Source organism: Pinus tabuliformis, chromosome 8 (genome assembly GCF_031772625.1).
Source record: "Pinus tabuliformis cultivar Carrire ecotype Pingquan chromosome 8, CPIR1, whole genome shotgun sequence".
Lineage (NCBI taxonomy): Eukaryota > Viridiplantae > Streptophyta > Pinopsida > Pinales > Pinaceae > Pinus > Pinus tabuliformis.
The window spans coordinates 1,525,581,297-1,525,596,836 of NC_142294.1; the positions used below are offsets into that span (position 1 = coordinate 1,525,581,297).

The 15,540-nt window shown below is 38.7% G+C and overlaps 1 protein-coding gene and 1 pseudogene across 2 annotated transcripts in view; both read left to right on the forward strand.

The window, feature by feature from the left end:
* LOC149241730 (cold-responsive protein kinase 1 pseudogene) overlaps nt 1-15,540 on the forward strand; it is a 215,962-nt pseudogene that overhangs the window by 128,992 nt on the left and 71,430 nt on the right. The gene's annotated exons all lie outside the window — the stretch shown is intronic.
* Nucleotides 230-3,036, forward strand: LOC149241731 (cold-responsive protein kinase 1-like). Its single transcript, XM_089461030.1, has 7 exons — nt 230-572; nt 822-950; nt 1,364-1,503; nt 1,698-1,911; nt 2,018-2,252; nt 2,407-2,551; nt 2,668-3,036. The coding sequence occupies exons 1-7, from the start codon at nt 230-232 to the stop codon at nt 3,034-3,036; spliced, it is 1,575 nt and encodes a 524-aa protein (XP_089317156.1).

The window sequence follows — 15,540 nt, forward strand, 5'->3', positions numbered from 1 at the left end:
GACTGTCACCACTCCCACGTTTCGAGTCGCTTCGTTCCGCAGGTTTTCTACCGGGCAGTATATGCTCCAGTGGGATCTCGCCTTCATCGCTGAAGGATTCAGGGCTTCGCCACAGCAGCCTGTAAGGGGTTGATACGATGTTGTGCTGGTTGCTGGTGAAAATTTTTCAGTGGTAATTACGTCATAAGAGCTTATGAATGTTGTCCCACACGTGTTCGGAAATGCTACTATGAAAATCCTCTCCGATACTATCGAAAAAGCTGTGCACAATCCCCAACTTTTTGCTACAGTTAAATTCCACACTGATTTTTCGGATTCGAGGGAAATCTATATCTTAGCCCAGTGTTGGAGAGATCTGTCCCCAACAAATTGCCGGTCGTGCTTAGTTGCCGGTCGGTCAAAGATATCCGGTGCCGGTCGGTTGAATAATTCTGCCACGGCATGCGCAACTGGAGCTAATGGAGCACGCTACCGAAGTAGGAACTGCGATTTGCATTACGAAATTTATAGCTTTTTCAATACTTCCATCATTTCGCCGCGGTCATCGCCAGGCGAGAGTACTCCGGAATCCGGTATTTCTGTCGCATATCGTATAATTATCGGCGTTTTGTTCATTTTATAATGATTGTGGTTTTGCTCATTTGGCGAAATAAAGCATATAGCCAATTTACTACCCCAAAATATCTCATTTTCGGTGCACTAAAACGTACTTCTGTCACCATAGTTTACGCTGGTGAGGAGGGATATACTGCTTCTGTAAAGATTTTATTCGGTGATCTAAACATAGCTAATTTAGCAAGCTTATATGTGTAAATTTGCAGGAGCGAAAGGTTCTAAGGCGCTGCCCATAGCTCTAGGTGTGCTAGCCGCAATGACTGGATTAATTGCATCCATATGTCTATGCAAGTGGATTCGACGGAAACGTTCGAAACGGTCAACTACAACCACAGGTCCTGAGATTGTGAAGTCATTCACTGTGTGCCTTAGTGCCGGCGTTTTCTAACGAGGCCACAATTTTTCCAATTTTTCTTTAGATGACACATTTTTAGATAGTGAAAATTTCTGTAAGAAATTTGATTGTGGGAGTCTTTAACTACTTTTTGGAGGGATGATATAGATTCAGCGCTATAGGAAAAACCCTTAAAACCTAAAATTTTAACTGCAACCTAAATTTTCAAAAATTTACAGTTCTCAAAATCAAACTAGAATTTCTATTATTTTCCTAGCGAAATTATGGACTTGTTTTCTCAGCGAATTTGTGGGCTGATTAGACTACGCTATGCCTTATTAGCAGGTAGCTTATGAACTGTTCATTTATCGATTTATCTCAAGATAAATAGATGCCATGTAATTGTGTTTGCAGGTGAGGGAGGGGAAATTAACTTATCGCTTCCTACAGTGAATCCAGAACTCAATTTCAAGTACCATATTCTGAGAGAAGCTACTTCCAATTTTAGCGCAAAGAACAAGCTTGGCGAGGGAGGTTTTGGGTCCGTCTTTAAAGTAAGTGTTAAATCATTGCTTTCAATTGAATTAGGGATTTATCCAGCAACAGCTCACGTTGTAATGCAGAATATAAATAATTAAAAGCTGATTTAAAGTAAGCGTTAATTGGTTTTGAAATATAGAGTTATGGCCAGCAATAGTTCCAAGTGATAATGGAGAATAGAAATAATTTAAAGCTGATTGATGTACAGGGGGTTCTACCTGATGGCAGAGAGGTTGCAGTTAAACGGCTGAAAATAGGTTCAAGGCAAGGAGACGCCGAATTCTTGAATGAAGCAAATCTTATCAGTCGTGTTCAACACAGAAATCTAGTGAAATTGCTTGGTTGCTGCGTTGAAAGCTCAGAAAGGCTACTAGTTTACGAATACCTCCAAAACAGTAGTCTGGACAAGATTATATTCGGTTGCTTCTCACTCTTTAACGGCTTAGTGATTGCATGGATCTTGGAATTGTTCTAGTTTGTGTATGTAGCTTGCTAACTTTTTTACTCGTCTATATGTATTAATTACAGATACAACAAAAGGTCATTCACTTAAATGGAGAGAGAGATATGAAATCATAGTTGGAACTGCGCGTGGTCTGGCATATCTTCACGAGGAGTCTCAAATTCGGATCATCCACAGAGATATTAAAGCCAGCAATATTTTACTGGACAATAAACACAGACCCAAAATAACAGACTTTGGCTTAGCCCAACTTTTTGCGGAAGATCAGAGCCACGTTTGCACCAGAGTTGCAGGAACTTTGTAAGAAATATCTCTCCAGTTCAATGTTTTGATGTCGCCAGTTGATTTAATAAAATATAATATATGAGTAAACTACAACTCATATATCTGAAAAATTTATATCATTTTAAGATGGTTAAGATATGGAGAGCTCACTGTAAATGGAATTATGCAGAGGCTACATGGCACCTGAGTACGCCTTACGCGGACAGCTGACAGAGAAAGCAGATGTATTCAGCTTTGGAGTTGTTCTACTTGAGATTGTGAGCGGAAGAAAGAATCACAGTTTGGCTCAAGGCACAGAGTTTCTCATCGAAGGGGTATGGCTCACATGGATCTCATCTTTCAGGTGGAAATTTTCTAAAATCTTCATATATAGCATTGCGATGCCTCGCTAATAAATGTTTTATGTTCTTTTGGTGTGTGGGGCAACCAGACATGGAGACTGTATAAAGCAGAAAGAGCTTTGGAAATTATAGATTCCACATTGGAGGGCAGTTATTCGTGGGAGGAAGGGAATAGAGTGATTAAAATTGGTCTGCTCTGCACACAAGCAGCTTCATTTTTGCGGCCTTCAATGTCGCAGGTAGTGTCGATGCTGACAACTGAGCGAGAAAATATTCCATCGCCAAGAAAGCCTGCTTTCATAGATCTGGATGGTGTGGGAACACGGGACCAAGTTAAAGGTGGTAGAGTTATTGATCCTGACAAAACATCAAGCAGTGCAGCGACTTCTTCCACGACACCTTCCGAAATCCATTCTGCAGCTGTTGATCCTTCATCAGGAATTCTGGAGCCGAGATGAAAATCAGGCAGTGTTTCATACTAAATTTAAAATCAGAGATAAAGCAGTATGCGGTTTGTAGATGGAGTTGTCTATATGTGGGCACACATTTTGTTGATCCGATTGACCTAAATTTTTTTAATACAGATTAAATTTAAAATTGAAATTTTTAAATTTGTTTGATTTGAAAGTCATTTTTATTTAAAAATAAAATTTTATTATTTTATTTAATAAATTTTTCTTATAATAAAGAAAAAAACAAATTTTAAATTTTAAAATATAATATTAATAAAAAATAAATTAAAAACTTTATATATTAATATATTTTTCCTAAGTTATATATTGATATAAAAAAAAAAAAGATTCTCATATATATGAATATATTTTGCTCATGAATTGTTATACATTAATCTATTTTGTATTTTACAAAGACGAAAATCGCATAGTGGGATTATATATATATATATATATATATTGGTACGTGTTTAATTCATGATGTCATGTGATGTGGTGCCTTCGTAAGTTAATATGATAATTTCAGTTTTCCACATGGTATACACTGATGTATCTAAATTTATTAGATATTTTAAAATATATAATTAAATAAATTAAGAAATTAGGAAATTCATTTTTTAATGGAAATGTTAAATTTAGTTTTAATTACGCCGTTTTTTCTGGGAAGGACTCCATTAAGCTGTCACTCTGCGCTAATCTACACCGTACGATCAATTGTTAGACGACTGAAAAGTGTGTGGTCGTTCGATCTGTACGCTGAACTGGTAACAATTTCCTTGCTTAACTGCCCGACTTCATTGATTTACACGGATCATTACTTAATGGTTTTAATGGCAAAAACGAGGGTTTTGTGAGGTTCGCCTTGGCGATTCCGATACCTCAGAATGGATGGAATCTGTACAGAAAATCTATTGGGTATCAGAAAATCTCGAAATGGAGCCACTGCATTAACAAACCATTATGTAAATGATTCTAGAAAGTGACAATCCTATAAAGCACCGAGAAATTTTCAGGGGATGCCTGAATTTGATTTACGGTTCACTGCAACAGATGTTTTGGGTCCTCTTGTTAGATTGTTCTCATCACCTTCAGTTCATGCTGTGAGAATAATGTAGAAACTGAATTAGTTATGAGCAGTTGAACAAGATGTAGTTGTGAGTAGTTAGTAATTGGTTACCAGAATTGGTTGTGAGTTTCCTATATAAATGAAGATGTAATCGAGCAAATGATTAATGAAGTTTGTGGTTTTCTGTTTTTAATTTGGTATCAGAGCTCAGGGTTTGAGCTGGGGTGAGAGCGCAGGTGAGGAAGGCCGAGTGGTGGTTGCGTGAGGTCGGATCTGCTGTTGAAGAGTGTGGAGCCGTTGGACTGGAGCTGAAGGCTGTGTGAAGCCGGTTCGGTTTTTTGAACTGTTGTGCGTATTAGAACTGTCAAGAAGCAAGACGGAGACGGTGCTGTCAAGAAGGCGTGTTTCTTTATGCTGTCGAGAAAGACCGTTGCTGGTGCGGTGAGCGTGGAGTGCTGTGTGTGAGTTCTGAAGCGAGTGCGTCGAGTTTGGCCCTGTCCAGGCCCTGTCCAGAACTCGGGTATTGGTGCTGTCGTATGCCGTCGAGGAGCAAGACTGTGTGAGTTTTCTGGTCGAGAAGCTGTTGAGAACCCACTCTGCCGTGGATTGAACCGTTTGCAGTTGTGCTGTCGAAGACCGTCTCTGGTGCAAGTGCTGACGATGCTGAAGCGTGGAGTGCGTCCGTGTTACCGTCTGCTCTACTCTTTGTGTGGACTGGGTGCCGTCGTTGGCCCTGTCCAGTGCTGTCAAGAACCGTTGCCAGACCTCTGTCGAGAGCCGAAATCTGCTGTGTGAGCAGTTGCTGGGCACCGACAGTGAGCCGTGAGGTCCGCGTGCTGCCAAGACCCCTGTCAAGAACTCGGGTAGCAGTTGAGGTCCGCGTGCTGCCAAGACCCCTGTCAAGAACTCGGGTAGCAGTTGCTGGTGTGAGAACCGGTGCGTCCAGAAGAAGACGGAGACTCCCTGCGCGTGTTTCTAGAACTTTGCTGGTGTGTTTTGCAAGCTTTCCACCGTTTCAGTCGGCCCGGTGGGTCTTGTTCAAGAGAGTGCTGTTAGTGAGCACCGTTTGTGACAGCTGGTCAGATTGGAGGAGCCCGGAGAGGCAGTAGAAAAGGCGTTTTGTTTAAAGTGTGATAAAGCTAACTGATATGTCTATTATTTTAGACTTTTTTGACAATGATCTTTTTAATGATCATTTTCTCATGAACTCATTTGGGATTAGCGGTGTTTTTGAGTCCATTGACAAAGAGTTTCATGTTGTTGAAGCTCATGTCCCTGAAGAAATCACTCATGTTGTTGAGGATCACGCTGTTGAAGAAATCACTGAGATTAAAACTTGCCCGGTTGTTAGAAGTTTTATTGGATCTACTTTCAAGATGACTGCTACTTTGGAGGATACTACCATGGATGTTCTTCGAAGGCCGCTCATGTTCAAAGATGACTGCATTTTGGTGACTCCTTCGTTGGTTCCTCATGGAAAGTGGGGAGAACATGAATTAAATTACCTCGTTCGAGATCTTGCATTGCCTCTCAATCCAAAAGAGGTTGTTGACGTTAAGTATGTAAGCAAGGAGCAAAGGAATTTCATAAGGAAACCCAAAAAGGTGAAGATGAAACTGCACCAGCAATGGAAAAGGAACAAGCATGGACCTTTTAATAAGAAGACAAAAATGAAATGTTTTGTTGTAAGCCTAGCTGAGACTTAGACCAGCAGGCAAGTTAAAGTTTAAGTCGTCATGATTAAGAATATAGTTTCTTGTATATCGTGCTATAGTATATATTTGTTATATAGTTGGAATTAAGGGGGAGTGGTAGAAAGGTATTAATTCCAACTACCCTCTGTTAATGCAGTAGCTAGATCAATCTAGAGAATACAGCAGATGTTCAAAGTACAAGTTCTAGAAGTCAGTTAGGTATGGTAGAAAATCCATTTCTCCATTAAGGGAGGATGTGAGAATAATGTAGAAACTGAATTAGTTATGAGCAGTTGAACAAGATGTAGTTGTGAGTAGTTAGTAATTGGTTACCAGAATTGGTTGTGAGTTTCCTATATAAATGAAGATGTAATCGAGCAAATGATTAATGAAGTTTGTGGTTTTCTGTTTTTAATTCATGCTATTCCAGATTTATAAAATTCCAGTTCGGTTTAGTTCTACTTTTTGAGTTTCTTCTCTTCTTATAATTTACTTCTAGTTATAGGAAAAGAACAATAGATAGGTTTTACAAATCTCATTTTTGTGTTGACTGATTTGTTCCTAAGGTTGTTCTATTATAGATGCATTTCTTGAAGAATTTCAGCCACTCATATCCAATTTTATGGGAGTCAATTTCAATACGTTGAACAATGTATTCTGAGATGGGGCAGTTAGAAGGCGTCAAGAAGGGTTCACTGCACTCGAAGGATGACATGATGGGCTTGCATCTCAATGTACTTCCTACTTCCTTATGAAAATAAGATTTTGCAGTTTGATGGTAATTTCAGTGTTTTGTTGATATAAAGTAAATAGGTTACGTCTGATTGCTAAGATTGTTGCTATGTGCTGAGAATTTCAACACTTATCATACAACTTCAGTACCCCTACCCTCCCTTTCCACGCCAAACAAAGCCTACCAACTTGCAGTATAACAAATGTGGCAAGTTGGCAATCATGTGCACAAATAACATGTTATCCATGTTTGAAAATTCAATGCCTTGAACCTTAAAAAAGAAATAGCACTTGAATGGTAGGAAGTAGCTTTTGAATTATTTCCACAGTAGTTGCAAATCCCAAAGTCCAAGGTCCAAGGCGGGTTCATTTAGCTTTTTCTGAAGCCCTTTTCGGTCCACCTTAAAAGAGAGAACTTCTTGAAGAATTTCAATTGCTGCAGGAGACGAGGCTCATATTCAAGTTTATGGGAGTGAGTTATCATTCAAGAGCTACAATTGGTTGAAGAATATGTTGCAATTATGCCCTTCTGTGAAGCTATGTGAAGCTATGAATTCCTCATCTGTGAATTCAATATTTTGGGATGTGAATGGCTTCTACACCACCCTGATACAAGACCTAGAAAATATAGAACAACCAATCTCTCCCCACAATTTCATGTCGATGGATTGACTTCAATAGAGTCTTGCATGTTAAGGTCCCTGCGTAGGGAAATCATCCAATTGGTGCAAAAATAGAACAACCAATATCTCCCCACAATTTCATGTCGATGGATTGACTTCAACAGAGTCTTGCCTGTTAAGGTCCCTGCGTATTCCTCATTTGTGAATTCAATATTTTGGGATGTGAATGGCTTCTACACCACCCTGATACAAGACCTAGAAAATATAGAACAACCAATCTCTCCCCACAATTTCATGTCGATGGATTGACTTCAACAGAGTCTTGCCTGTTAAGGTCCCTACGTAGGGAAATCATCCAATTGGTGCAGAAATAGAACAACCAATCTCTCCCCACAATTTCATGTCAATGGATTGACTTCAACAGAGTCTTGCCTGTTAAGGTCCCTGCGTAGGGAAATCATCCAATTGGTGCAGAAATTGCAGCTTCCAGTGGGAAACAGATGGCTTGATGAATATATGGATGAGAGCTCAAAGCTCTAAGATGTGTGATATGTACCGAAATGTGGAATTACAGGCCTGGAGAAATACCAAAATGTAGTAGAGAATGTTTCCATGGCACTGAATGCTAACAGTGTAGGCACATGATGAGGAGCATCAAGGTGCTGGAGGGCATCAACTTGGAAGAAGAGAACAAGGTGTTAATAGAAACCAATATTGAAGCATGTGGGAAATAGTTTTTGGAATTTGATGATAAGGCCTTTGAGGCCAATTTTACAAAGTGGAATGGGCCCAATGGCCTCAAGTGGGTCATGTAGTTGGCCTACATTTTGTTATGAGGTTGGCAAGGCATAATCCTTGATGCAGAAGCATTGGAGCCAACTAGATGTGAGGTCCACGGTCTCCCAATGGAGCAACAAGAACTATGCTAAAAATCAAGTGAGCTTGATTGACAAAATTCAATAATTAGAGCAGTTTTTCGATACTCTGCTAGATGACTTCTTCGCCAAGATTGTCGATAGTGGGAAGATTCTCTTCAACAACAGTCAAGATTAATATGGTCACTATCTAGGGGTTGATCATTTAGATTACCACCTTAGGGAACAACCCTCATCACATTTGTAGGTTTGTTTAGATTCTGACATATAGTTGGAAACATTGGGAGGTAAGAGCATGTTTTGTTATTTTTTGTTCGTTAGAATAATGACATTCTTTGTGGAAAATTTCGATTGAATAAGATTTCAAGGAATTAGATTGGATATTTATAATATGAAACCTAACCTTGATCATGGTTTAGTTCCACATGTTAAATTTAAGGAATCAATTTAATGAATGGGCATACCCTAATAGCATGGTAGGGCCATTTTCCGACTCAGTGGAGCAAACCCACTCTTCTCTTGTCCAGTAATCAGACTACAACGAGTATGATTCAAGAGATCATAGTGTCATAGGCTTCAAGAACATTTATTTGAGAAGCATAAGGGTTTTCTGTTGTAAAAGCTTGACTCCATAATTACAGAACAACATATACTCCCTAAAATGATACAATATATCCTGAATTTCTGGACGAAAAATCTTGATAGAACGATATATGTCAATGGAAAAATATATTGTTGGATTTCTCTGTTTATCAATTCTATATCTGGTTTCATGAGTATTAATACCATAAATTATGAAAAATTTTGGGCAATAGATGTTACGAAGTGAACCATGCATGGTTACTGAGTATTTGTTTCATTTACTTTCTTGGAAATACTTTTTCAACCTGCCGAAAATCTTTCAACATGCATCATTTGAAATTCAAATGTTGTTGGAAATGATTGTTTAAATGTGAGATTGAAGGATAAATTTTTTCCATGATTGTTTTAACCATTAGTATCATGCATGCTTTATTAGTACCATTCTAATGGTTACTAAGTCTGTCGAGCACAACGTTTCACTATGCTAGGTAATGATTGTGATGATAGAGGGTAAGGAAAATTTAAAGATAAAGGCATTGAACATTACACACATTATGGCTCACAACACCTGGATTTGTAGTGAAATTCCTTTTTTCCATCTTAATCGTGATATTTACTTTTATTGGGTTTTTATTTCTTCTTGTCTCTTGTTGGTTCTTAGGTCCATCAAACATTTCCAATAACCAGAGGAAGAGCTACATGGATCCATTGCCAAGCTCCTCAGAGATATGTGAAAATTCTCTTCCTTGTGGAAAATGTTTGTGTAAAAATAATTTTCACCATGGGGAATTTGCTCCTTGTTTTGTTTTTGTTAATCAGAGATGTTGATGTGGGTCATCATCTTGGACAATCCCTTGCTGCCTAAGCACAAAGGAGAATGAGAGTGAAAATTTCATATGTGGGCAAAAGAAAAATTGTAATAAGTACAGATGCAATGAAAGATGTTTCCCTTGGGTAAATTGAGGTTGTTCTGGTCTCTTACATACCTTTGAACACCCTCAAAGTGTTGCAAGCTATGATGTAAGTTGGTGAAACTTTGAGTTAAAGATGTGGGCATTTTGGTAATTGTATAGGAGGGTTGAAGATTTGATGGATGTGAGCTTGTGTAATACAGGAAGTCATGGAAAAAATTGAATTTCAAGCATCTCACAATGCACTTGAAGCTTGCGCTCAGATTGAGAACATTAAGAAAGTTGTTCACTTTTCTGTGGTTGTAGCTATTTGGAGAGAAGATGGAGACTACAAGGTTAATGTCCTTGATGAGAGGCATTGGAGTGATGTAAATCTTTGTAGGAAATTGAAGGTCTAAGTATGGAAAAAAGTTAGGTTATACAATCTCTAAGCAAAGTGAATTGATTTCACAAATTTTCCTCCAAACACTTTTATCAAAATTTATTGTTCATGTGCTTCAATATCTCTTATGCATTACTCAGTTTATTTAATGTTTTTGTGCCTTTGAGTCATGTATTAATCTGTTCCTTAACATGTCTACTTTATGTTGACACCTAATCCGAAACGGATGAGGTGAAGCCGGACAGTCATCTAGAAGATGAACTGATCCGTTTCTGTACATGTATAAATAATAATAGTTGAATGAATAATATCACTAAGTTGATTTGCGCTCATTAATTTCTGAGCTAACCTGGCCTGACATGGTATCAGAGCACAGGTCCCAGGCTTCAGAAATAGTGTAACTCCTCTGCTGCCATTGCTCCCTGGCGCACCAGCGCTGCATACGCTCTCTGAATGGCCTGACATCTGCTCCCTTCTGACAGCGCTGCATACGCTGCGTTGAGGACCGTTCAAGAAAATGAAGACCTGCGTTTATGGTTTTGAAGACACTGTGACTGCGTTTTGAAGAAGCCTGCGTTTTGTTTTTGCAACGTATTGTGGCATGACATGTTGGACTCAGATGATGCAACCGTTTCAGCGACGAGGTGTAGGTATCGAAACTGATGCAACCGTTTCAGCGTCGAGGTATAGGTATCGAAACTGAAATAAGGAGTAAACTTAGAAATCTCCATTTCGTGCATCAATTCATGTTGCACATGTTGAAGACTGCGTTTGTTTTTTAAAAAGATTGGTATCACTATTCGACTGTCTACTCTTTCCATTGAAAAACTGTCACTGCAACTAATGTCGTTCCCTAGAATTGGAAACCCAATGCCACCTACAGATCAGATGTTAATTTTGACAAATGATATCATCCGATAACATACAAGTTGATGTCGTTCAATTCTCTATTCGTTTGTCTACTCTTTCTCGGCAAAGAAACTGTGTTGGTATCGTTTTCTTTTATTGTTTTTTAATCTGTGGTAAGAACTGGCATATAGCTGTGGTGACTGCGTTACGGAAGTGTGGAACCCATGATGTGGGTGCGCCCAAGTGTGAAACTGTGTTGGTCAAGTGTGAAACTGTGTTAATATATTTGAAGCTGCGTTCTGAGAATGGTATATACTGAGCGCTCTCTTTTTTCAAAACTGTGATATATATATGCGCCCTTTTTTTTTTCAAAACAATGGTATATGCTGAGCGCCCTCTTCTTTCAAAGCAGTGATACATATATTTGAACAGTGAAGTGAATGCCTTTCTTTTGAGCAGTGATACATATATTTGAAAAGTGAAGTGAATGCCTTTTTGAGCAGTGATACATATATTTGAAAAGTGAAGTGAATGCCTTTTTGAGCAGTGATACATATATTTGAAAAGTGAAGTGAATGCCTTTTTTGAGCAGTGATACATATATTTGAACAGTGAAGTGAATGCCTTTCTTTTGAGCAGTGATACATATATTTGAAAAGTGAAGTGAATGCCTTTTTTGAGCAGTGATACATATATTTGAACAGTGAAGTGAATGCCTTTTTTGAGCAGTGATACATATATTTGAACACCCTCGTTTTTTCTTAAAACATAATGGAAGTGATATAAAGAAATGGTGATATAAGAAATGCTCATGATATACTGATGAAATGTTAGAAGAAAAATAACATGCATAAGGCTATCACATAAGGATTTTTTTCTCTCTCAACAGAAGTATTTTTGGCAGAGATAATTTTTTTTTACAGAATGCATTCAATCATTTCAATGGTCGGAATAGTTCTCACTGGCAAGGAGAACTATTCTGAATGGTCTTGGATGGTGAAACACACCCTCATCTACAATGAGCTGTGGAAAGGAGTGTGTGTCGGAGAAGAAGACAGAGACCCTGTGCAACCCACATCAGACAAAGAACTCGCCATTTGGGAAAACAAGAACAGCAAAGCCTTTGCATTGATCGCAACATCTGTCAATGAGGAAGTAAGTCGTCATATTTCCTGCTATTCCACTGCCTTTGAAGCTATACAAAAGCTGAAAGAACTCTATGATACACATTCTGCACTTGAAGTTGTTCAGCTCATGATTAAACTCTTCACTCTTGAACTGAAAAATAATGATCCTCTTGCTCTTGCATCTGAAATAAAGTCTATAATGCATGATATAAAATCCACTAAGGTTGAGCTGGATATCTCTCTTATTGCCTTTCTCAAAGCACTCTATCCTACCTACTCCAATTATCTTGAGTCTTTACAAGCAAATGGAAACCTTAAAGATATAACCTTTGACTCTCTTGTGAAAAAGTTTGCTGAAAGAGAGAAAGCCTTTGGAAAGAAAACAGTCCCTGAATCTTCTGAAGAGACTGTTTGCCTTGCTCACAAAGAAAAGCATCCTGCTCAAGATTCTGCAAGAGGAAGAGGTGGACGAAGAGGAAGAGGAAGATACTTCAGAGGCAGGGGGGGCAGACATTCTCAAGCAGAAAAGGCAGATCTGCATTGCATTCGCTACAAACGAAATGGATCACATGATGCTTCTACATGCAAGCTACCATGGGACAAAGTTGAGCAGAGAAGAAATCAGCAGAAAGGTAAAACTGATGACTCAGACAAAGGTAAAGCACCCGAATCTGCACACTATATTGAGGCACAATGCAATATTGGAGTAAATGAAGATTTGTTTAATGCTTCACTTGCTTCTTCGAAAAATGACTGGTTGCTTGATTCAGGAGCAACCTGTCATATGACTCATAGGAGAGATTTCTTTGAAGATTTCACTAACAATGTTGATGGAGCAGTATACTTTGCAGATCAGTCAAAAATCAAGCCATCAGGGCTTGGCACAATCAGGCTTAAACTGCCTGGTCTTCCAGACTTTCTTCTGGATCATGTTCTCTATCTCCCACAGCTGAAGAGAAACTTGCTGTCCCTGGTTCACATCCGCCAGCAAGGTCACTCCATTCACATGTTTGATGGCAAGCTTGAGGTAAGAAAGGCATCTGACCACTCACTTGTCATGAGGGGTATAGAAGAAGAAAGACTCCTTAAATTGCAAGGAACCTCTGCTCATGCACAGCATTTCTCATATATTTCTCATCATGAAGAATGTACACTTCCATCAAGTTTATTATGGCATGCTAGATTTGGGCATTTAAACTATGATAGTCTCCGCTTGTTGAAGAAAAATGGTGTTGCTGGTTTGCCTACAATTCCTAGAAAACATAAACAATGTGATGCTTGCATTCTAGGAAAGCATAGCAAACAGTCTTTTCATGATTCACATTCAAGAGCACATAGGAAGCTTGAACTTATTCATTCAGATTTATGTGGTCCAATGCCTGTTCCTTCTGCAAATGGAAATAAATATATCATGACATTTATTGATGATTACACCAGAATGTGTTGGGTTTACTTATTGAAGAACAAATCTGATGCTTTTCAAACATTTAAGAATTTTCATAAGTGGATTGAAAATGATGCACAATCTCATATTGGGTCTATTCGCACTGATAATGGAAAAGAATATACATCAAATGAATTTGAACACTATCTTCGCCAACATGGGATTAAACATCAAACAACTGTGCCTTATAATCCTCAACAGAATGGTGTAGCTGAAAGAATGAACAGAACAATTTTGAATATGGTACGATCCATGCTTTTCTTCAAAAATGTAAAGACAATGTTTTGGGTTGATGCTGTTCTATGTGCTGCATATATAAAGAATAGATGTCCATCTAGTACTATAAGAAACAAGACTCCTTATGAATTGTGGTATGGACATGTTCCTTCGGTAAAACATCTTAGGATATTTGGTTCCACCTGTTATGCTTTAATACCAAAGGTACATAGAAACAAACTTGGTGCTAGAAGTCGTAAGTGTATCTTCCTGGGGTATTCAAACACATCTAAAGCATACCGCCTTTATGATGAAGTAAATAAAAAGTTTGTTTTATCTAGAGATGTCATTTTTCTTGAATCATCCAAATCTGACAGTGTTGTTGAGCGGCAACTTGATCGCTTGGATAGATTCACAAAACCAAAATCATTCCAAGAGTTTGATAATCAGATTCCACATCTTGAAGGGGGGATTCCTGTACTAGATCAACATGTGGAATCTTCTTCTGAAGAACAATCTCCCCTGCATGACACTCCAACAACGGATGATGCTTTAAGTGATGTAATTGATAGAATTGGGAGACTCAATCTTGATTCAGACCCAACTCAATCAACAGAACAGCCTGGACCATCTCAGAAAGGTCCCCCAAAGTGGCTGACAAAGACACTTGAAAGTGTTCATCCTGATGAAATTGGAAAAACAGGAACCCGAAATTCAAACCGACAAGATGGAGGTGATGTAGATAACTCTAATTCACCTGTTGATATGGATGTTACTTATGATTGTGAATTGAACTTGTCTACAGATTTTGAACCAACTTCCTTCAAAGAAGCTGCTTCTCATGATGAATGGAAAGAAGCAATGCGAAAGGAGTATGATGCCCTCATAAAGAATGGCACTTGGAAGCTGGTTGATCCTCCATTTGGAACCAAACCAATTGGCTGCAAGTGGGTCTACAAGAACAAGTACAAAGCTGATGGCTCACTTGACAAGCACAAAGCTAGGCTTGTGGCAAAAGGTTTTGCACAGAAGGAAGGGGTCGATTATGAGGAAACTTTTGCTCCCACAGCAAAATGGGCCACCATCCGGACACTCTTTGCACTAGCTGCTCAGAACGGTTGGAAAGTCCATCAAATGGATGTAAAAACTGCATTCTTGAATGGAGATCTAAAAGAGAATGTTTTTATGTCCCAGCCTGAAGGATTTGCTGTGAAAGGACATGAACACAAAGTATGCAAACTTGTGAAGTCCTTGTATGGCCTCAAACAAGCACCACGAGCCTGGTATGAAAAACTAACTGAGCATCTTCTGAAACTCAACTTCAATCATTTTGATCTTGATGATGCAACTTTATTTGTCAAGAAAGTTTGAAAAACAGTTGTATATCTTGTGGTATATGTAGATGATCTTTTAATGACAGGGAACAATGAAAGCTATATTGCATCCATAAAGAAAGAATTAGGAAAAATCTTTGAAATGACTGATTTGGGCTATGTTCATTACTATCTTGGCATTGAAGTAACCCAACATCCAAAGTCCATATTTCTTTCTCAAAAGAAATACATTGGAGATTTGTTATATAGATTTGGCATGACAGAGTGCAATCCCCTCTCTACTCCAATGGAACAAAACTTGAAGCTCACATCTACTGAAGGAAAGGAATTTGAGGATGCAACAAAGTATAGACAGCTTGTAGGAAGTCTCATCTACCTCACTACTACCAGACCAGACATTTCATTTGCTGTTGGAATCCTCTCCAAGTTTATGCAAACGCCTTGTGAGGGACATTGGTCTGCTGCAAAAAGAGTTCTAAGGTACTTGAAGGGAACTCAAGACCTTGGAATCAAGTATACACAGGTGGACGACTTCAACTTGATTGGATACTCTGATTCAGACTTCGATGGAGACAAAGAAACTGGGGTATCTACTTCAGGATATGCTATGAGTCTTGGATCAGGAGCTGTCTCCTGAAGATCACGCAAACAATCAGTACCAACAGATTCCACAAC

What these genes read in the sequence shown, in the direction of transcription:
- LOC149241731 (XM_089461030.1), top strand. Translation starts at nt 230, where the DNA reads ATGAAAATCCTCTCCGATACTATCGAAAAAGCTGTGCACAATCCCCAA. An exon ending in CGAGAGTACTCCGGAATCCG is followed by an intron (nt 573 to 821) that starts GTATTTCTGTCG and finishes GTAAATTTGCAG; the next exon opens with GAGCGAAAGGTTCTAAGGCG. An exon ending in ACCAGAGTTGCAGGAACTTT is followed by an intron (nt 2,253 to 2,406) that starts GTAAGAAATATC and finishes GGAATTATGCAG; the next exon opens with AGGCTACATGGCACCTGAGT.